Source organism: Micromys minutus (assembly GCF_963924665.1).
Source record: "Micromys minutus genome assembly, chromosome: 22".
NCBI classification, from domain to species: Eukaryota; Metazoa; Chordata; class Mammalia; order Rodentia; family Muridae; genus Micromys; species Micromys minutus.
In genome coordinates, this window is record NC_137957.1 from 17,991,043 (window position 1) to 18,014,363 (window position 23,321).

Below are 23,321 nucleotides of genomic sequence, written 5' to 3' on the forward strand. Positions count from 1 at the left end.
GAAAACAAATGTTTTAAGCAGAATTTTTATAAGCTGGAGTCTGTCCAAATAGGAACTGATAAATAACCAGGGAAACAATGCCATATGATAAATTGCCTAAGAAATTGAGGATTTTTTTTCAGCTTGAAAAAACAAACTTTGGGAGTCAAACAACAGATGTTTTCAAAGAAAAAGCCACAGTGTTTGCAGACATCCATAGACTTCTTTTTCCTTTGAGATTCAGAAATAATTAAGACTAAATAAGATGAATTCTAGAGTGATTTTTTAAATTGAAGAATATACTGATTACCAGAGGAATATATAAGTGAGATGTACACAAATCAGTAGACTTTCAACACATTATTTAAATGCTAGATGATAAATGTAAAATATTTCAACTGAGGAAAACTCAGGTTAGATAACCTATAAAATCCAGCCCCCTTAATGTTCTATGACAAGCCACATCTGCAGTGAATATTACATGTCATTATTATAATGAGGTTTCTAAAATCTAAATGTGTGGCTAGAAAGCATCTCACAAAATAATGTTTAGTTGTTCTAGGAAGTGCACGTGTTCACAAAGGGGAAGGACTGAAAGAAGCCCACTCCAAGGGAGTGGAACAATCTTAAGACAGGAAGACAGAGTAGCCCAAGGGACCTTGACTAGACAAACCTGGTCTGACACAGCTTCCTCAAGAAGTTGAACTTGGTATTGATTGGGAAGAAACTAGATAGTTGAATGTCTTTTGTGCCTCTATAAGTTTTGATTTTACCTTAAAGACAAAAAGGAAGAAAGAAAGAAAGAAAGAAAGAAAGAAAGAAAGAAAGAAAGAAAGAAAGAAAGAAAGAAAGAGGAAGGAAGGAAGGAAGGGATAGAAAAACAAAGAGGAGGGACGGGGAGGAAGGAAGAAAGGAAAGGAAGGGAGAAAAGGAGGAAGGAACAGAGAGAAGAGAGACAATGAAGGAAAAGGGACGCCAATGAAAAAATAATAATAATAAAATGTCCTCATTCACGATACGTGTACTCACTTAGAAGTGGATGTTAGCCATTTAGCCAAGATACCCATGGTACAATCCACAGACCCAAAGAAGCTAAACAAGAAGGAAAGCCCAATCGAGGATACTTGAATCTCACTTAGAGGGAAGGGAACTGTATGGGAGAGGGGAGAGGGAGGGGAATGGCTGGTTCAGGATCAGGTATGGGGAAAGACAAGACAGAGGGCTGGGAGCATGAATGGAAACCAGCAGCTGGCAGGGGTTGAGGGGTGGGGGTGGAAGACATCTCTAGCATGTGCCAGAGACCTGGGATGGGAGAGGCTCCCAGGAGTTTATAGAAGTGACTATAGCCGAGACTCCTAGCAGCGGTATGTGTCCTAGTCACGGCCCACAATAAGGACACCAACCAACCCACAAATCTTTCAATTCTAACATGTGTATAGACAAGGTCAGAGACAAATAATGGAGCAGAGACTGAGTGAATGGCCAATCAACGACCCAACTTGAGACCCATCCCATGGGCAAGCACCAATCCCTGACACTATTAATGATGCTCTGTTGTGCTTGCAGACAGGAGCCTAGCACAGCTGTCCTCTGAGAGGTTCCACCCAGCAGCCAAGGGAAACATGCAGAGACTCACAGCCAAACATTAGATGGAGCTCAGGGAATCTTGTGGAAAATTTGGGGGGAGGACTGAGGGACCCAGAGAGGATAGGAACTCCACAGGAAGACCAACAGAGTCAACTAACTTGGACCCTGGGAGATCTTAGAAAATGAAACACCAATCAAAGAGCATACATAGGGTAGTGGACCTAGACCCCCTGCACATAAATAGTAGATGAGCAAATGGTCTTCACTGCGGGAGGGATTGTCCCTAAATCTATTCCCTACCTGTGGATCCTGTTTTCCTAACTTGGCAACCTTGTCTGGCCTCAGTGGCAAAGAATAGCCTAGCCCCACAGAGACTCGCTATGGGGTGATACCCAAGGGGACCTCCACACTGTCAGAGCAGAAAGGAGGAGGGTGAGAGGAACTATGAGAGAGCGCCCTGGGAGGAAGGGACAGCAGCGATCTGGGGGTAAAGTGAATGAATAAATTAATGGATGAATGGAAGGAAGGAAGAAAGGAAGGAAGGAAGGAAGGAAGGAAGGAAGGAAGGAAGGAAGGAAGGAAGGAAGGAAGGAAGGAAGGAAAAGTCCTGTAAATTTGAATTCAGATTCCAAGCCTTTCATCTGTTATCTGTCAGCCCCTTCTCAAGAGGGTGTGAGTCAGCATGATGTTACCATCTGCTTCGGTTTTTGTATTCTGAAATCTGTATGAAGTGGGGACTGTGGCAGAGGGGAATCACCCTTGTGAATGGATTACCGCTGACTGTGAAGAGTAGGTGGTTTTGCAGGGCTGAGTTTGTTCGTAAGAGAGTGAGTAACCATGAGAGGGGAACACGGGGGGTTAAGAAAGGATGGGGAAGCTGGTAGGATGCATTTGTGACATGAAACTAGAACAGGCAGGAGGGGGCCGAAGGGGGCCGAAGGAGGTCGAAGTGAGCTGGTGGTAGGGTCGACGAGAGGATGAGGGGAAGAGCGGAAGAACATGGAACACACAAACAACACACTGGGAGCTATTGTTCATACTTTGTAGCTTTGTGTGTAATTTTTAAAAAATTAAAAATCTGAACCCTCAAAGTAACATAAGCCAACAACTAAAGAGCAGGATCTCCCAAATCGCGGCCCCGTCCCCCTGCCCCATCCCATCCTCCCGCCCCTAGAATCTTGGTTCTTATCTCTGGGGACCTCTTTACTTCCACTGCCATGATGCCCTCCTCTTTGAGGACCTCAGAGAACTGAGGCGACAATGACGCCACGCTCTTCCACCTACTGAACTGTGACCAAAAATCAGCCTCTTTTTCACTATTGGTGGTACATGCCTTTTAATCTCAACACTCAGGAGGCAGAGGCAAAGGACAAAGCCTGGTCTACTGAGCGACTTGCAGGATTATACAGTGAGGCCTTGTCAATAAATAAATAAATAAATAAATAAATAAAATAAAATAAAATAAAAAACAACTTGACAAGCAAATAAATAAGAACCCCAATTAACAAATAATGTCTTCTATGTATAAAATATTGTCTTGGGCATTTTGTTATAGCAATACAAAATAAATCAAAACATAAGTTCATAGGGTTGTAAGGAGCACAGCATTAGTTTTAAGTGGGAAGGTAGACTCCACAGCATGACTCTTTTAGACTATAAACATCAAAGTAATTATTGGTTTGCCCCGTAACAGCTTGATCTGTTGTTCACATACCTTCTTAATGTATGCCCTAAAATTGCTTCAAACACTAAGGGATTAGAAACTGTTACAAATACTTTTTTTGTTACATTTCGAAAAGACAATAAGTCAAAATCTGCAAATGGACAATTTCTTTCCACAGAATGCAACAACTTTAAAAAATTAAACATTGGGCTGAGGAGATGGCCCAGTGGTTCAGAACTCTGGCTATGGTTTCAAAAGACCTGGGTTTGATTCTCAGCATCGAACAGGGCAGCTTACTAACACCTGTAACTCCAGTACCTGGAGATCCAGCTCCCTCTTTGGGCTCTGCAGGAACCAGGAACACACGTGGTGAATAGACATACAAGCAGTAAAACACCACCCATATAAAATAATAACATTTTTAATTCAAAATTAAACACAGAATAATTATATTCAAATTCCCAAGTGGTCAAACATTATACTTACCTCTGTCTGAAATGCGATCATGGCCTTCTGGAATTCTTTCGCCTCATGGCTTGTATCTGCCAAAAGCTTGGCATTCTCGGACAGTGTTTCATTCAGAATGCGGCTCGACTGAAATTGGGAGGGGAAAAATATATTTTGTTAAATGATCCGTAACCGTGTAGGATTTTAATATACGTGGTGTAATCTAAAACCTATGCCATAGTATCTTCCAAAACCAAATTCTCTAAAATAAATTAGGGTTTCATCAAACTTGGCAAATCCAAGTCTTGTGACAGATCACAGATAACCCTTGGGGTCTAAAGGGTGATGTTTGCCCACCAAGAGAAGCATGCAGCGACTTTCTCTCACAGCTCCACAGCATTCCAAGAAACCCAGAACCATGATGATGGACCCAATTGCAATCAAGATATTCATAGCAATGAAGGGGTTCAGTGTTTTATACGTTTCTGGGAGCTGTCAGACATCATCTGGGCACGTACCTGAGATTTGAAGGTGGCTCCTAGGATACCGGCTGCCACTTGCAGAAGCAGAACTAGGAGCAAGCTGATAAAAAACTGAAAGATGGAATAGGGATGGATTACTCTCAGAGCAGTGGGTAACTTCCAACAGCATATCCAGTGTTGTGTGACACCCACCCCCAGCAGCCAGAATAACCTCAAAATCCAGTACCAACCTCTGCCCCCCCTTATTATCCTACAGTGTTGAAGCAGCAGGTCTGAGCCTCTTACTACCCAGAAACATCTGCTTCAAAAGTGGGTCAGGGACAGTGTGTTGCGTAAATCTCATCAGAAAGACCCCTGCCTTTTCTAGCCCATTAAAGGAAAGTAGATTTGAAAGCCTAGACTATCTAAGTGTTGTTTCCCATTCCTGTTTCAGTCAAGGTGAAAACATGCACAAAAACTGGTCTCCAAACAGTATCTTCGCAGTTGAAATCACTGAACCTTGTTCCCCGTGCATATCCTGAAGTTTGCCTAGAAGAGGCAGGGCACATACCAGTCTATTTGGAAAACAAGTTCCTCAAGTAATTAAATTTTCTAAATGTCAAAAGAGGTCTAACTCAAGCAGCTCTGGCAGATGTGGCTGGAGTCCTGTTAAACTTGCTTCTGCCTTCCCTCATAGCAAACCACTAAGCACCATTCCCCTCAGACAGGCACAATCCTTATTTTATTAGAGAAGCAAGTTTAGGTCAAATGCATACCCGATAAATACTATTTTCTAATAGTTTTTACAAGAGCTGCCCATTGTTTTTAGTGTATAAGTCTAAAAGTGAATGCCTACGAGCTATTCCAGCTTAATTCGCCCTTCTAGAAAATTCTCACTACAAATCTGATTGTCTCCCTTGCAATGTGGTTTGCACAGCATGTACTTTAGGACTTGGCTGCCTCCAACACAAATGCATCTCCTACCATTACTGAAAACAGCCTCTGCCCTCCCTGGCTACACCCAGGACACTCCCATTTCTCAAACACAGCAGCCCTGGACCCCGGGCTCTCTTCCTGGAATCAAGCACACACCTTCCCCCACACAAATAGATTATTCACTTCTACCTCTGGCTTGAAAGCTCCCTCTCCCAGCCTCACCCTTCTCCTCTTCAGTTACCCTCAGTATGGTATGGTTTCACTGAGTCTTCCCACAATGGGGGGTCTATCTTAGGGCTCTCTGTATCACTGAACACAGTGTCTGACATACAGAAATGTCTTGTTGCATGAATGACTGACTGAAGGAATGAAGGCACGGCTCATTGAAATGTTTCTTCCTTTAGACTCTAAAGTTTAGAGTAAACTCAGATTTAAGCTAATGGGTTGGCTTTTGCTGTGTGAAACTGTCTCTGTCCTTCCTTGCCTACCTAAGGCATCTTCTGATTGGCTTTAATAAAAATCTGATGACCAATTAGCTGGGCAGGAAGTAGAAGGTGGGACTTCCTGGTAAAGGGAACTCTGGGAAGGAGAAGGCAGAAAGACCTTCTGTAGGGAGACATGGGAAGAGTTGGTCCTGATTACAGGACTGGGAAGTATAGCTATCCATGTGCCTGGATGTGGCTAGTAGGTTGGGTTAACTTAGATGAGCTAGTTGAGAGTTTACCCAGCGAAGGCTTTGAGATATTAAAAGGTTTCTGTGTGGTTATTTGGGAAAAGCTGGTTAAGGAATAATTGAAGCCATATTAACTTTCAACATTAATTAATATAAACAGTACATAATAGTATTTTATGTAATCTAAAACCTATGCCATAGTATCTTCCAAAACCAAATTCTCTAAAATAAATTAGGGTTTCATCAAACTTGGCAAATCCAAGTCTTGTGACAGATCACAGATAACCCTTGGGGTCTAAAGGGTGATGTTTGCCCACCAAGAGAAGCATGCAGCGGCTTTCTCTCACAGCTCCACAGCATCCCAAGAAACCCAGAACCATGATGATGGACCCAATCGCAATCAAGATATTCACAGCAATGAAGGGGTTCGTGTTATAGTCTCCAGACATAACGATCTAGGAAAAAGAAAAAAGAAAAGAATTGGTGTATGGATCCTTCCCCTTGATGTTTATTTTATTCATTTTCCAAATACCCCTTGGGCGCTGACTGGGTGCCAGACCCTGTTCTGAAACCCTGAGAAGCTTTTGTGATCTAAACCAGTAGGACAGTCTCTGCTTTCACATTGTATTGAAATGCCACCTTCCTGAGTCATGTTTCCAGCCTTAAATTGTCCTAGAATAAGACAGCAGATGTTGGATGGAGGAACCGTGATGGCCCTTTAAAATTGTTTCTAACAGTTTAAAAGAAAAGATGCTTTTAGTCCTTTTTTTTAATGGGTTTTTTGGTTCACATGTTGTATACTTTATACCTAGAGTAGCATTCTACAGCCTTTGTTTTATGATAACCTAATTATTTTGACTTGAAAACATCTCAAGTTCTTCAAGGTCATGCTGGTTACAACATGCATGAAGTTCAGAATCATGTGGGAGCTAAAGAAGTTGTATGTCCTTAAAAGAGCAAATGCTGTAAGAGCCATTCACATGGAGCTAAAGAACAGGCAAAGCTGTGGTGATCAAAATCAAAGTGCTTTGCCTTTGAGCAGAAGAGGACAGAAGGCAGGAAATGGCTGAAAAGCTCACTGGGAAAGGGCTCAGGTTAATAAATATGCTCTTACATCTTGGTAAGAATGCAGTAAGCCCACTTCTTCAAATATCAAATCCTGTCTTCTTTTCAGAAGGACCTAACCTAGAAACATTCATTTTACCTAACTGTCCAATTATGGGATGTTGAAGAGACTATCTTAGGACTATTCACAGCTATTGGGCTACTCATCTGGTATAATTCAGGTCTTCTGCATGCAAGGCAAGTATACTCTTACATATAAGCCTCAGAGTGCCTGAAACCCATAGGCCACTTATTTTCCTTCATGCATTGATATGTGCGTTCCTCACATGATTGACAGTAGTCAATCACAGTTAAAGATGGAGTTCATATGCCAGGGTTACACATGTATGCTGTATACAGTCCTTATGCTACCTACAACATCTAGGTACTGGGCTAAGAAAGCTCAAGACTGTGTCCTCTCAAATCTACCGGAACACTCATGGGTTACCTCTTAACAATCAGCACAAAAGCAAGAGGTACCACGAGTGATCCTTCTCTCTTGAAGGTTTTTAAACTCCCTTCATAACCCACAGGAGACATTTAACTTGATGATCATCAAGAAGGAGTGTACTTAAGTTTTGAAAGCCTAAATGCAAATATCTATACTCTCCTTGGGATTCCAATATATTACAAGCTTGTAACCCCAAGGAAAGTAAGCTATCAGAGTCTTTGGGTCCATATTTAGTTTATAAGAGGAAAAATAGGCCTGTTCTGTTATTTCTAAAGCCTCCCTTCGTCTTTTAAAGTATTTGTATACACACAATGCTTTAGATTGACAAATTTAAAGCTTGCTTGTGTTCTATTTTGATTTTTTTTTTATTTGGGTGGGGGAAAATTTTTTGTTTGGTTTATCCTTAAGATTGGAGCCAGACTTCTCAAAAGGGAGAATTAGGGTAGATAGACCATTGTGTTCCCATGGATGCCCCCTCATCCATGAATACACGGACAGCATGCATTGGGTTTAGTGAGTTGCTACAACAACAGCAAAAGTAAAGACAAATATTGAGAGGGGTGAGAAGTAGACCGGGAGGAGTGAGGGATGAATATAATTAAAAATATCTTGGACGAATGTGTGAGTTTCCCAAACGATTGACATACAAACATACATACATACATACATACATACATACATACATACATACATACATATATTTATTTAAATGATTTAAAATGATTATGAAGTTACTAAAGCCAGAGAAATCATTGTTGTTAATAGGCAGGCACAGGTCAGAGACAAAATACATATGCCAGGTAAACCTCTTTGGGAAGGCAGTTCTTTATAATCACCAGACCATGCTATAACATCTAAACAGGTAGAAGGTTGTTAGAACTTAAGAGAGAAAACCCAGACAGAGTGATAATAGATGGACTGTCTTCATAAGGAGCTTAAGTAGTGCAGCTGACACCTGTGTAGGCAACAGTCAGGACTGTGGTGAAGGTGACTCAGCTGGGTTACCCTCTGCTAGGGATCAGGCAGAAAGAAAGCTGCATGCTGACCCACTAGTGCCACCCAACAAACACCTATTCTTGTTGAAGAATGAACTAGAAATGTGAGCTCGAGATTTGTTACAGCTGGAACCCAGCAGTATTACCAAAGCTGCCCCATATAAACTGTTTCTTAAGGGGAGAAATCCCAAAGGAGGCCTGGTTAGTCTGAAAGATGAGGATTTTAGAATCTTCTTTTGATTCAAGGAGATGTCCTAAGACAAGGGTGGTACCCATGTTGTTGGCCTTGGGAGCTATTGGGTTTATCCATTTAAAAACTGTCCTCCCAAAGCACTTAACAGAAAGAGATGTCACCTCCCTGCCATTCTTGTGTGTGTTTGTGCTCATGTTAGCCCTTGTAAAACGACTCATTCTATTTTCCCAGTAATAAAATTCAGCTCTTCCCCTCATTGTTGACTCTTTGACACTCACTGAAGATAAACACGAATCAAGCTGACTTCCTGTGAGACAGGCTCCGTGGTGTTGGCCTGGGACTGACTTTTGTTCTGGGTAAGAAGCTGACAGCCCAATGATCTAAATGGAACTGGCGGTACCGTCTAGCCCCCCACTCAGTCATTTCACTCCCAGATGTGGACTCACATTCTCTCAAGGACTACAACTCTCTTTTAATCTGTTCAATGTGTGTTGTTTCTTAACAGACTAAACACTACATTTGCTTAACAGAAACACTGGGGAGAAAGAAAATGTTGTCCACAAATCAAATAATGGTATAAAATTCAGGCTGTGGACATATCTTTGAGCATCTAAAGTATTCTCAGAATAATGGTTGGTTGTTAGTCTTTGTTTTTAAATTATGATCCCCAAAGTCGGGAAGATTATGGGCACCTTCAAAACCCTCTTCCTCCTCTCAGACACCAGATGTTGGGGCCATCAGGAACTTAGAGCCATGTTTATCAGTATAAATAATAAATGGAATTCTGATTAACTGAGAGGCAAGACTACCTGCTCCACCCAGCCTCTCCTAGTTTATCCATCAGATAAAGACAGAATGAGGAAATACCTGCCTTGGATGTTCTAGACTCTCTTGGGATAGAAGAAAGTAGTAAAAGAGGGAGCTGGAAAAAGGAAAGGAAAGAGGAAAGAGAAGGAGGAGGAGAGAGAGAAGAAAAGAGAGGAGGATTTATTTATGGAAAATCTATCTATATTTTGAAAAAGGAAATAAACCAGCTTAGTTTGCTTTTATTTTTTTCTTTCCACTAAGCTGTGTCCAAAGGCATCTAGTTGTACCGTGACACAATGTGTTTAAATCATTTTAAGAATTCTCCTCACGTCTGTCTTAATAGTATCATTGCAACGTTCTATAGGAATCAGAATTCTTAAGGGAAGAAAACCTTTGAGAAGGCCCTAACAATAGAAGATCTGACTGTAACAAGAGCCTGCCTTCACAGACTTGAGCAAACTGCTCTACAGGATTTGAGAAACATAAAGTAGGCAGCAGGGTGCTCCTTGAACTGAGAGCGGAATAGAGTGAAAATGAGAGCATCAAGAAGTGAAGTCAGCATGGTGCTATTTTGGCTAAATCTAGATCAACAATCCGCCCATGGCCTCCTGCTTTCTTCCTCCTCCTGCATTTGGAACATGGAATAGAAATAGTAAGTGTTGAGACCAAAGACTGGAACTGTGCCTGAAAACTGAACTTTCAAACATGGTGATAAGAGCATTGTCCCTGAGGTGAAAAGGTATGTCATGGGAGCAGATGGGTCTTGTTAAGTGTTTCCATGATCAAGAAGCTGAACAGAATCCTGGTCACACTAGTGAGTGAGTCACACTGGTGTGAGTGACCACCTCAGTTGCAAGAGATAAATACCAACTGTCCTTGAGCTGCCCTTGAAATCTGGAGTCACATTCGTCTCCAAGAAAACATCTGTCTCCCTCAATTTTGGACCAGCCATTCTGGAATCAACTACATGATAATCAGAGGTGCTAGAAACGTGGTTCTTGGCAGAGAGGAAAGGTGTTTTATGCCTCCAAGCTGTTCATTAGGCTGGCCTGAAGAAGGCAAGATTCTACTTAAAGCCCTCCAACATCTTCTTGTGTTGAAGTCTTTCTAGCTTGAGAATAATAAGACTCAAATTTGGGAGAGAGCCCCACCTGGGATGACACATGTCACCAGGGAAATTGGGGTCATTGCTTAGAGTTTCAGTGATAAAATAGTTTAAGAATTGGCTCAGAAGAAACCTCAAGGATAATTTTATTGGATCTTAAAAGCAAAACCGAGCTATAAATCTTGGCAGCTTCCTGGAGGAGGAAGATGACTAAGAGGAAGAGAGAGAGAAAGCCACACTATTTGATTTGAGCTGCCATGTTCAGCCATGTCGGTCAGACAAACAGCCATAGGGAAGAAACAGGCTGGAGGTTGACTTCATGTCAGGACTGCACTGGATGATACAGATAAAGGACTCGGAAGAGCAGGCAGGCTTAACCCAGCTGCACGTCGATGCTCCATTGTTGACCACACAAAGGCAAAATACATCATCTCATTGAGGATATAACTCCTCCCATATTTTTAAAATGGCTTAGGGTAAGTCAGCCTTCCTGAGGACTGGCCCTTGGCCAAGTGATTGACTAGCCCAGTTGGGTAGCTCATTTTAGGGTAGCTTGTAATATTAGATCTCTACCCATGCCAGAGAAATGGCTTTCTCTTAATGTATATGGATGCTTCTGTAGCATTAGCACACATCTCCCAGCTCTCCAGAAGGACTGCTTCACTCAAGGCACATAGTAAGTAATTTTGACTGCCTAAAATACAAACCTATGTGACATCACACATGATAAGAGAGGCATTCAAGGGAAATGTTATAGGACATCTACTATCCATCATTAGTATTCCTTCTCATTATGGAGATAAAGTTGCTTTGTGTATCTACATTTACCTCTTTGCCATCTTTGCTTACTTTCACCCATATGGCTAGTGCCAGGATCAGTGTACCACATACCTGTAGAAAAGGGGAAAATAAAAAGAATGTTAGAATACAAAGAGACAATAAAATTCCATAAACCCCACTTGTATGGCTGTTGGAATCTTTCATTAATAACTAGACCCTTACATTCTGAAGTATTCCATAGCAATATACAAGAGTGATGAGAATCACAGTCTGTTCCTAGTGTATGACAAGACCTCTGCTAAGTGGTGAAAGACATTTTATGGGATTTGATTCCAATCATGTGAATTTTTTCCTATGGCCGAAAGGTAAGATATCCTCCTGGATTTGACTTTTGGACTCTATCTCAAACCAAGAAAGAAAGGCATAACACTCTAACCATTCAATATGCATTCAATATTTCTAAGGAAGACAGGTATTTGTAAAGACAGAGAATAGTAGAATACTTGACAAAATGTGAAATTAAGCAATGATAGTACATATTAATTAATGTTTTAAAACTCAAATAAACTTAAAAAAATAAATTATTGTAAGTAGTAAAGCTTACCTGGAGAAAAGAAACAACGGGAAACCATAGTTAAAGTCTTAAATTCCTTTAATGGGTTTTCCAGATTATTTAATTTGGACCATGACCAACACATAAAATGTGAAACACATTTCTCTTAAGTGTAAGAAAAACTCTTGTCTCTCAAAGTTAAAAAAATAATGACTTTATGTGTGTGTGTGTGTATGTGCCTCAAAAAAAAAAAAAAAAAAAAAAAAAAAACAAACCAAAGATGTATTTTTAGTTAGATATATTAAGAGCAGCCCCAGTAACATACCAGACATAGTAGGCTTTGGAGAACTTTCTAGATGTTTCTCACTCTCCATACTTTAACAAAGAAATGTCTGAGTTCTCCAAAACCCAGTGACCTTGGACTGTTGTTGCTTTCCTGTATGCATGGTTGAACCATATGCCTGCGACCCTCCAGCAGAACCTCGAATGCTTTCTCGTTACATTTGCAATGGAAATAAGGTCGAAGGACTTGCTAAAAGAACAGGGAGTACATTGAGCTGCTGAAGAAATGTGGAATCTCTCCTGCTTCGAAGACCTGGAAAGTCTTTTAAGTCCAAGCTAAGGGAAGTGCACCTGATAGAGTATAGTCAAAAGGTTGAAAGTCCAGACCAACACCTAACCCATCAACCCTTCCTACAGGCTTTAACTCCTACAAAAATTGTCCCAGTTATTCTAATGTGATTGAAAATGTCTTCACCCACTAGCCTATAACCTATGCAATTGACTATCTTACATGCAGGCATACATAAATGCTATACAAATTAATTAATAAACTGTTAGAGCTGCAAACCTCATTTCCCCTTCCTCCCACTACAGCTAATATTGACAAAGATAAGGGTCCAGGTTAGCAGGTGCTAGTCAGCCAATCAGAGGCTGAGAATTAGTGTAAATGATAACAAGGCTTTCTGATAATGATTCTATAATAATCACAGTTTTCTTTCTAATTAACTGTTTTCCTTGTGCATGTTTTCTGTTTCTTTTTTCTCCCTTTACAAGTATATTCATACCAATCCCCTTTGTAAGTTTTTGTTCTTTAAGAATTTGATAGTTTATTTTTTAATCATTTCATTTTCATCTCCCAACTCATATGCGTCTCTTTTTACCCCGTTTCATGTTCTTCCTCTCTCTGAAAAATAAAAACAAAATCCACTAAAAAGTATGGAGTCTGATTTGTGTTGGCGAATGTCAACAAGCAGCCTGAAGTCTGCTACTCCTGGTATCACTCCACTGAAGAGAAGTGATTTTTCCTCTCTCCGCTGCTGTCATTTGTGAATGGCTTCTTGGCTAGGGCCGGGAGTCTCCTCCTTTGTGCTAGGATTTTGTCTCCCTCGAGTTAGTTCAGGTCTCAAACATGCTTCCACTGTCTCTGTGAGTTCCTATATGTATCTACCCTGTCATGTTTGTTTCCTTAACATCACCCGCCATCTCTGGTTCTATCCCCCTCATCTGCATAGATCCCTGAGTTATATGAGAGAGATATGATTTTTTTAAAAGTTCCATTTAGGGATAAGCACTCGGAAGTCTCACTCAGCACATTGTCCAGTGGTTAGTCTCTGTTAATTACCATCTGCTGCAAGAAGCTTCTCTGATGAGAGTAGAGGGAGACCCTGATCTGTGGGTGTGGCGATATGTCATTAGGCGTCATTTTATTGCTATGTTTATTTAACAGAATAATAGTAATAGATTATCTTTGGGGGCCCATGATCTATCTGTCTAGTCTCAGGTTCTTGACCTCTTTAATGATATCAGGAATAGGTTCCATCTCATAGAATCCAATGAAAAAGCAGTTGGTTACTCCTATAACATTCATGCCACTCCTGCACCAGTAGGCATATTTTGCAGACAGGTTGTTGTTACAGCTCTAATGGGAGAAACTCCTGTCCATTCCTGTAACTACCCCTGTTTTACACACACACACACACACACACACACACACACACACACACACACACACACACACAATTAGTCTTAAAATGAAAATATGCTGTTTAAAGCATCTTTCTCATCACATTGGAGAATTTCACATGTAAAAGTTATAAACTTAACATCATTAGGATGTTCCGAAATGCTAGAGTCAATCTTAGAAATAGTTGTGCCTCCTATCAAGTTGGTGAAATACAGAGCAGCTCTGTTCTCATTGTCTTGACATGGGCCTTCACTGTGAGTCCCTGGGGCCTCCTGCATCCTTCTCCTTTAGCTCGAAGGATGTGTTAAGTTGTTAAGATTTGTCTCACTCTGGATATCTGTGTTTGTAGGACTGGGAAGTGAAAGGCATTATACATCAGCTCCAGGCCTGGTATCCATGGCTTCGGAGAACTAACTGGCCCATCTTTACTTTGACTTCAATTCCAGGAGAACCCCTCTGGGTCTCACCCAGTTCTCACTTGGCATTTTTGATTTTTACAATTATGATGTGGTTGCTCTGAATCAGTATTCAAAGAAGGTAGGAGATTTTGATATTGACAGATGGGCAAATGATGGTTCAATTCGTAGTTCCTTAAGCATAAGACTCTGGTAAGACGCTGCTTCAATGAATATATTTAGAAACAGGACTTTTAGGAGATAATTTAAGTTAAATGAGGTCATCAAAAGTAGAAGCCCGGGCTGGAGAAATGGCTCTGTGGTTAAGAGCATTGACTCCTTTTCCAGAGGTCCTGAGTTCAAATCCAATCAACCACACGGTGGCTCACAACCATCTGTAATGAGATCTGATGCCCTCTTTTGGTGTGTCTGAAGACAGCTACAATGTACTTATATATAATAAATAAAAAGAAAGTAGAATCTAAGTGAGATTGAAGAGGAGAATACAAGAGAGACCTGTCTCTGTCCATTACCTTTACTCCTGGGAAGGACCACGTGAGAAAAAGTGAGAAGGCAGGAGACCCTTGATGGACAGCCAACTGGCCCACCCTTCAATCTTAGACCTCTCTGCTTTCAGAATGTAAGAAATGAATTTCAGTTGTTTCAACTACCAATCTATGGTCATTACTTATGGAGGCCTATACTGTTGGTTTTATGTGTCAACTTGACACAAGCTGGAGTTATCACAGAGAAAGGAGCCTCAGTTGAGGAAATGCCTCCATGAGATCCAGCTGTAAGGCATTCTCTCAACTAGTGATCAAGGGGGGCAGGCCCAGCCCATTGTGGGTGGTGCCATCCCTGGGCTGGTAGACCTGGGTTCTATAAGAAAGCAGGCTGAGCAAGCCAGGGGAAGCAAGCCAGTAAGTAACATCCCTCCATGGCCTCTGCATCAGCTCCTGCTTCCTGACCTGCTTGGGTTCCAGTCCTGACTTCCTTTGGTGATGAACAGCAATGTGAAGTGTAAGCTGAATAAACCCTTTCCTCCCCAACTTGCTTCTTGGCCATGATGTTTTGTGCAGGAATAGAAACCCTGACTAAGACAAGTTCCAAGCCAACTAAGACAGAAAACATGCTGGAATCAAGAAAATGTCAGGAAGAGAATGGCAAGATGTCATCTAAAACTGACTTCTGACTTGAGCTCTGTTGGACTTGACAGAAATTTGTATAAGTACCTAGGAACCAAGCTCAACTTACAGTAGTAAGCCCCCAATGGTCATTAGTGGACAAGAGTGTGTGTAGTAAACAGCCACAGGTTTGAAGCCACTTGGGTGGGGGATATTTAGGGTCTTGCCTATTTAGAGGCCAGCATCATGAAGGGTATAGTCCCCTTATTCCCACGGACTTCTTGCCTTGTGAGAAAAGAAGATTATATTGCAGGGCTAAAATATGCCTATGTTTTTTTAAAAAAAAACTACTATACTACAAAATACAATCATCTTTGGTGGGCAAGTTTTTATATTAAAAATCAATATGAGCCATCATTGGGATAAAGATAATTTCAATCAAATTACTGCATATCAATCCTTGTTTATAGGTTGCCATAAAGCTTCTTAGTTAATCTTTACAGTTAGTGCTTCTAGGTAAAAGTCCCACCCTCCGTCTATGCGTGCAGAAAGTGGAGCAGAGATAAGCCAACGAGCATATGTTAGTATGAGCAAGAGGGTAGGGAGGTTCAGGGTCTGACTCACAATTGGCCTTAATAGACATTTTTATTCCATTTCTTTAACTATGATAGAAGAATTATTGCCTTATCATCAATTCTTTCCATATTAGTTTTTCATCTGTTCCAATAGACGACATGGAAAATTATTCATCACAATATGAAATAATTCCATATCTTTATTCATTAAAATGCCTATGAATTGCTGGTTGAAACATTAGGTTTCATAAACACTTCTTGAGTTATCTTGAGTCCTTTGTGCATGTTAACTCAGTGATCTAAGGAGGTAGATTGAGCTATGGCTGTCATTTGTCCCTCCAAGAAAGGACAGCTGGTGAAAGGGGCACCTATGTGACCTAAGCTCACTACAACTGGCCCTTTACACCTTCACTGTTCCCATAGTTCAACTGAACAGAATCGACTATACAATGACAAGCAACTGCTGTATTAACCATGGTTATAAATTTCAGCCATAGTTAACTGTTCATTGTGAGGCTTTTAAGCAGCTGAAAGGACAAAATAGAAGTATGTCCCATCATTTGTGATGTGCCTTTATCTCAAAAATACATCTGTTTTGCATCCAAGATCCAAAAGCCTGTGGCCTATGGCTTAGGCAGGAAATAGAAGATCGGACTTCTGGGAGCCAGAAAGAATTCTGGGATAGGGCCAGGCAGAAAAAGATCTGTCAGGGAAGATGTGAAGACACAGCTACATGGTACCTGAGCATAGGTAGAATGTAGATGAACATAAATGGGCTATCTTAAGTTATGGTTCTAGTCAGAGAAGAGCCTGGTTAAATGGCCGAGGTATTTGTAAATTTATTTTGAGTCTGAGTCTTATTTCTGGGAACATGGGACTGGAAGGAAGAGCAAGGGACCTAACATCGACGACGCCAAGCACTTCCAGTGTAGAAAAGACAATGGACATTGGGTCACTGATTCCTGGGTTTGCTTCATGCTCACACTACCTTCCGAACAGTTGGATCTCCCTTGCCCACTGATCACTTCTGGTGCAATTGTCTCTGGCTGTCTGGCTTAAGCCCTTTTCCTCACTGTGCACATGTAAAGGTTGGTAATGTTCATGAGCTTTCTTCATGAGACCCAATGGTCCCATGATGCTCTGTGACTAGATTTTATTATCCTACATCTTCTTAGAGAAAATCCCATACTTTGACTTACCCAGATGCCCAGGAAACATTAAGCCTCTTGGATACTCCCTGGTCTGTCTTATTTAAGAAGGGTGTGAGAAAATTGGGCCATTTCCTGTTTGACTTATGACTCAAAGAAATAGGTTTGGTATATGTAATGTTTTTATAGATAATGCCTCCAATTCTTCCATTGGCAGCGATCTCCATTATCATTAGGAATGATTTTCAACTCATGTGTTTTCCTTATCCATTCTATCAACTGAGAACCACCACATACTTGCATGGCACATCAAGTTCTCCTGGAAGAGAAGCCAGTGTGCTCAGATCAAATGACCCTCTGCCTGTCTCAGAGACATTTCAACATCTGGCCCCACTCTACCAAAGCCAAGTTTCACAAGTCAAAACCAGAAAGAATGCATTTTTAAAAAAAAATTCAAGACCTCAGACATCTACTTGAAAACCACATCAATGGGAATCCTAAAATTTTTGCTTAAGCAAATATTAAGAATGTGACAAATTGCTGGTTTCCTAGGAAGAATCATAAGTTTCTAACTAAAAGCTTGGGGCTAAGGGGAGAGAGGAGAGTAAAGGTAGAAATGTCCCCTCACCTCAAGAGTGCCAGTTGCCTACATTTTTATTTAAAATGCTGATGTGACATGTGGCTAAGAAGTCATCACTGGCTTTCCCAACTAGCATTCTCACCAACAGTCTCTGTCCCTTACGTGGAAATTGCAGGTCCTCCCACACATGGAGATGAGACAAATCTGTGACAGAAGTTAGAGTTATCTAACTGAAATCTATGGGGTCAGAAAGATTTTCTGAGTGACCGTGAAGAAAGAACAGATTGTAACCATAAAGCAATCAGAGTTCCCCAGGAAACCGGTGACAATGTCAGGGAACATAATGGGACACATTGAGGACGGTTGCAACTGACCTTGAACCTTTATCTTAAACCATTATACATCCCTTTCCTGGATTAGTTTTATGTAACATTCTTGGTTCACAACTGGATCTATTCCAAACTTCCGTTTGTGAGTCGGACAATGGATTCCAACTTCCATCAAGCCCATCACATGCTTTGTTTATAATGGAAATGTATTTCAACTTTTTCACAATTTGAAGATTGTTTCTGGTTTGTGTGTTTTCAGGCACATTTTTTAAGCATCTTAAACCTTATGTGTTCATTAGTATATTAATATTTAGTTACCATAAATATATGATAACATATATATCATAGAAAGAGAAACAATGGATGTAGTTCTGTAAAAATAAATAAATAAATAAATAAATAAATAAATAAATAGATCAGGACTTAAAAAAAAAAAAAAAAACAGGTAGCTCTAACTCTGGCCAGGAAATGAGCAAATGATCCTGAAATATCTTGTCTCACTTAATAATACAGAAGTTAGAAAAATTATTGTATCATGTCAAAAAGAATCAGAAGCCAACTTGAAATGCCTCTTGATGAAAACCCAGAATAAATTGTACATTAATAAGAATAAGAACTGAATTGGGCTATATTTTTATTTTATAATGAAAACAATATCTTATTGTTAAATGGTATGAGAAAAATCGTTTTGAAATCTGGTAAAAAAGTAAGAAAGAAGTTTTTAATGTCACATTTGTGTGTGCCTTCATGATATATAAAATATGTTTGACCATTCATGCGAGGAAATAAAGGAACAAACAGAGGAGCAGGAATTGGAGAAAAGATCATCCAGAGACTGCCTCACCTGGGGATTCATCCCATATGCAGCCAATAAAACCAAGCTATTGCTAATGCCAAGTAGTGCTTACTGGCAAGAACCTGATATGGATGCCTCCTCAGAGGCTCTACCAGAGCCATGCTGATACAGAGAAGGATGCTTGCAGCTAACCATCAGACTGAACACAAGAACCTCAATGAAGGAGCTAGAGAAAGTACTGAAGGAGCTGAAAGGGTCTCCAACCCCATGGGAAGAACAAAATTATCAATTAACCAAACCCACCACAGCTCCCAGGGACTAAAACACCATCCCATGAGTTCACAAGGAGAGACTCATGGCCCCAGTTGCATATCCAGCAGAGGATAGCATTCTCAGGCATCAGTGGGAGGAGAGGCCTTTGGTCCAGTGAAGGCTCGTTTTCCCAGTGTAGGGGAACGCCAAGATGCTGAGGTGGGAGAGGGATGTTGGGAGAGGGAGCACCTTCATGGAAGCAATGGGAAGGGGAGGGGAGAGGAGATTGTGAAAAAGAGATAACATTTGAAATGTAAATGCAGAGAATATCCAATAAAAATTGAAAAAATGTTTGACATGTATATATATTATGTGTATATATACATATGTAGGTTTGCATACAAATACCCACACATGCATGTGCGCGAGATTGCACACACACACACACACACACACACACACACACACACACACACACACACAATGTCCTGGAAATAAAACAATACATTTCTATGGAGAAATATTGATAGCACTGGTTATCAGCCACTTCAATCATGTAATCAACTCAAAATGAACTTGAGTATCATCACAGACATCTCACCATTACATATTGTCACCTGCCCTAAGGCCACTGCTGGTTTACAGAAACATGAAAGACAGAGGAACATGACACACCATGGGTGTTTGACGAGCAAGATTTGAACAATAGAACCTACGACAAGGCCACCAAAATACTGGCATGAAATTTCAGAAAAAGGGGAAATGATGAGGTCTGAGGAAGAAGCAACTGACTAAAATCGCCACACAAGCTGTATTCACCGGCCACAGTCTGTGGGCCCGTTCTGAATCGCAGTTCAAATAACATGTTTGAAGCAATTAGAAACTTAAACCCCGGTTAAGAAATTCTTATTACATTTTTAAAGTCCGAGAATGATATTGCAGACACATGAGTAAATGTAATTTCCTTTCAAGATTTATGCTAATGTACTGATAGATGAATGATAACCTTACATTTTTCTTCATAATTGCCTGGGCAAGTTACTGAGGCTGTGCCCGTCCAGATTGGTGGCATGAATTTGTGGCTGAGTAGTTTTCCAAATTTATCTTCATTTGTGAATGTTGGAAAGTTTGAAAAAAGGCCAAAGCACACAATCATTTCTCCCTTTATGCTCGACTCTTGATGACTTTAATAGTTCAAGAGAAGCAGTATGCTCTACTACTTTTTAAAATTTGTCATATATCCTTGAGTTTCAAAATATTTTTCTTTTTTAGTTTCTAGTAATTTCAAAATTAGTCCCCCTTTTTAGGAAAAAAATGACGAAGCATAAAGGACAAAATGTCTTTATACTCTTGTTTCCATAAATGAAAACTATTTAATGAATCTGATCTACCATTACGTCACCTTTATTCATTAGTGCTACTAGCCATTCCATGGAACGCTATATTAGTTTATTTAAATCAATATTTTAATGCAAGGGACTATGAGATCAGAGCCTTTCCTTCACCCCTGACCTGTCCAGATCTCTATTAAGCCCCTTACCCAAAGAAGAGAAAATGAATTTATTGGACCGATCCCAGCCATCTCTCTATTAGAGGCCAAAAGGCTCAGACACAAAACCCAGAGCTCCTTATTCTTAATAATGCATAAACTACTTTTCAAGCCAGAAACAATGGAATGGTTTTCCGTTTGAGCACCCTGGGACATTTCTTTACTTGTGAACACGTTTTAGTAATATTATATTTGTGTGTGCGATAAGGTTCTCTCACCAGCACCCCGTCCCACCCCTTCAAATCATATTTGATTTTTCAATGTTAAATGATGCTTTGAGTGCATGTGTTTCGGGGCCATCATCAGGCTTAAGCAAGATATACTTTGCAAGAAACCCTGTTGTCTGAAAGGGTGGGTTGATAACACATCAAAATACTAACTTCAAAATACTAATGTATAGTCATCAGTTTAGCTGAATCGTATGATTAAATGCTCTTCTCCCGGGATATTTTAAGACCCTTCATTTTTCCTGGGGGCTCTGAAAAGGACCCTCTCCTGTATTTACCGCCCTGCCACCTACTCGTTAGTCACCTGTTTTGAAACCAGATGTCAAAGGGAGGGAACCAGAAGCCGTGCTGAATCAAACTGTTTTCCTTAAACCAGGGTGCTGATAGACATAGAACTAAGAATGAATGTCCTTTAATTAAAGGACATTTCCCCCGTGTTTAGTCTTGCAACAATATGAAAACATTTGGGAAATGTTTATCTTCAAAGAACTTGAGTACCCGCCCCCCCTTTTTGAGCCATTGGCTTACTTTCAGTTCCCCAAACAACGCATCGACAAACAAGTCTAACCATTTCCATGTTAAATGTCTTTTTCTCCTCATCCTCTAGCTCTATGTGAGTATGTTCCTGGTTATGATATTTGTCTCCAGCCCTCTTTCATGCACAAAACTGATAACTAAAAGAAAATGACTTACCCAGAACAAGAAGTTGAAGAAAAACATAGAATACTTTAAACAGCTGCTCACACCTGCCATTTTGGAGAAGGGACAGCCACCCAGTTATGGTGGGACTGGGCCGAACTAGTCCTTACAAGTCAGTCCTGAGTAGGCTCTGAGGGATTTTTGCCTGCGGAGATCCGTGTGCCTGCAGCTTTGGGGCAGAAATAGAGCAAAGAAGTAGACCGGAGCAGGGAAAAACAGTTATTAGAATGGATAAAAAATTAACCCACACCTTTAAATATCCCCAGCGTTATCTTCAGGCAAGTACGGTCTTTTTCCTTGTTATGACTGCTAAGGCATTGGGCCAGGATATTTATGATTGCCTCTCAAAACCCGCTCCCTCTAGAGTAAACAGATATCAAGTTAAGGGAGTGGCGGGGCAGAGGTGGGGAATGGTACAGCTGATAGCAGTGGATAGGCTGGCGCTGCCCTCCGTTCTGGCCCTGCGGAAGCTGCCGGGCTCTCAAGTAAATGGGCCTTGTGTGTCACTTCGCTTTGCATCTTTTTTTTTTTTTTTTTTTTTTTTTTTTGATAGGAGTACAAAGTTCCTTTCAAATACAGCAATAGGTATTTGGAAACCTGCAAAGCTTCCAGGCTTGGTTACAGTAACCTCTCCTCAACTTCAGAAGAACCTTGAAACAGCCATTCATCACCAGTGTGTCCTGTTTGTTTGTTGTTGATGTGTTCCTTTCAAAGAAATCCCAAGGAGCTCCTTTAAATGCCTGCCACTTTCAAGAATTAAAGGGGCAGTCGCATGTCTTTGCATGTTTGTGTGAAAAGAAAAATAAAGAGGAAGGAAACTCTAAGGAGCTGCTCCTGACTAACTCTATTGTATTTATTTAGGACTCAGTGACCAGGGCTGATAGATAGCCTGTTTCTTTCTTCTGAGAAATGACCTACAGCAATAGTTCCACTCTGACTGTTTCTGGGTTCTGAGCAGTTGACAAAGAAATTTCTTTTGGGAACATGCTTGTGGACTATGAAAGCAGCCCATTCAGCTCTTTCTGGTGTAGTGGGCACTGTGTAAAAGCATCATGGTTCTGCAATCTATTTGGGCAGATTGCTTTGAGGAAACAGCCTGGGTCTTGGTTCTTTCCTTTCATACCTCTCAGAGGATCTCTCTTGCTCCCTAAATAAAACAGTTGTATACATCAAGTGTTTGTTAGGAAAATAATTCCCCCAAATCTTCACTAAGTACAATTATAACACGCAACTGAGGATCTCATCGAACACACACACACACACACTCACACACACACAACTTTCTAATTTTCATTAATATATGACCACTCTGTAACAATAACACATGTATTTCGGATGCATTGTTAGCGGTAACATTAAGTGTAATGGGTGAATTTTAGGATTGGTTTCCCAAGTAATACTGAAAATGAAGCTTATCATTCAGTAGGGCAATAAGCGTCAGGAATTTGTTTCTGCTTACCCCAGACCTGGGCCTTCAGATGTATGCAGTCAGACTCACCAGTCTTTTCCTTAGACACTGGAGAATGAAACCCAGGTCTCCTTGTCTCTCTACTCCAGATGCTGTACTGGCTGAGCCATCATCTCCTCAGCCCATGGCCTTTATGATCTCAGTAAACCTCTATGCCCCATTACATTCAGTGATGAGTGTCACTCTCCTATCTGACCATTTGTGTCTGGAGCGCAGAGATCCTGGCCCATTGCCCTGACCAGTCATAGAATTTAACGTTGGAGATAAAGGGGCATAGATCTGCAATTCGGATCCTCGGAATGTTCAATTAGTAGCCCCCTCACTGAGCTCTTTAGGGAACTCTGAGTGTTGTATCCAAACATCGACCCCATTGTCTGTATTTCAAACCTTTCTGGAACCTTTAACTTCTTAATCACGGTGATTTACGGCCATGCATAAACACACACAGCCATAATGTGAGCATAGTTTCAGAAACTCAG

The 23,321-nt window shown here is 40.8% G+C and overlaps 1 protein-coding gene across 1 annotated transcript in view; it reads right to left on the bottom strand.

Annotated features, from left to right (window-relative positions):
* Positions 1 to 21,741, bottom strand: part of TSPAN8 (tetraspanin 8) — a 37,784-nt gene extending 16,043 nt beyond the window's left edge. The window contains exons 1-6 of the mRNA XM_080935000.1: positions 21,625 to 21,741; positions 21,369 to 21,543; positions 11,230 to 11,292; positions 6,064 to 6,201; positions 4,195 to 4,269; positions 3,716 to 3,823 (exon numbers count right to left, since the gene is read on the bottom strand). Coding sequence (XP_080791126.1) covers positions 3,716 to 3,823; positions 4,195 to 4,269; positions 6,064 to 6,201; positions 11,230 to 11,292; positions 21,369 to 21,428 — 444 coding nt within the window. The 5' untranslated portion in view covers positions 21,429 to 21,543; positions 21,625 to 21,741. The remainder of the gene's footprint in view (positions 1 to 3,715; positions 3,824 to 4,194; positions 4,270 to 6,063; positions 6,202 to 11,229; positions 11,293 to 21,368; positions 21,544 to 21,624) is intronic.
* Between the last annotated feature and the right edge of the window lie 1,580 nt (positions 21,742 to 23,321).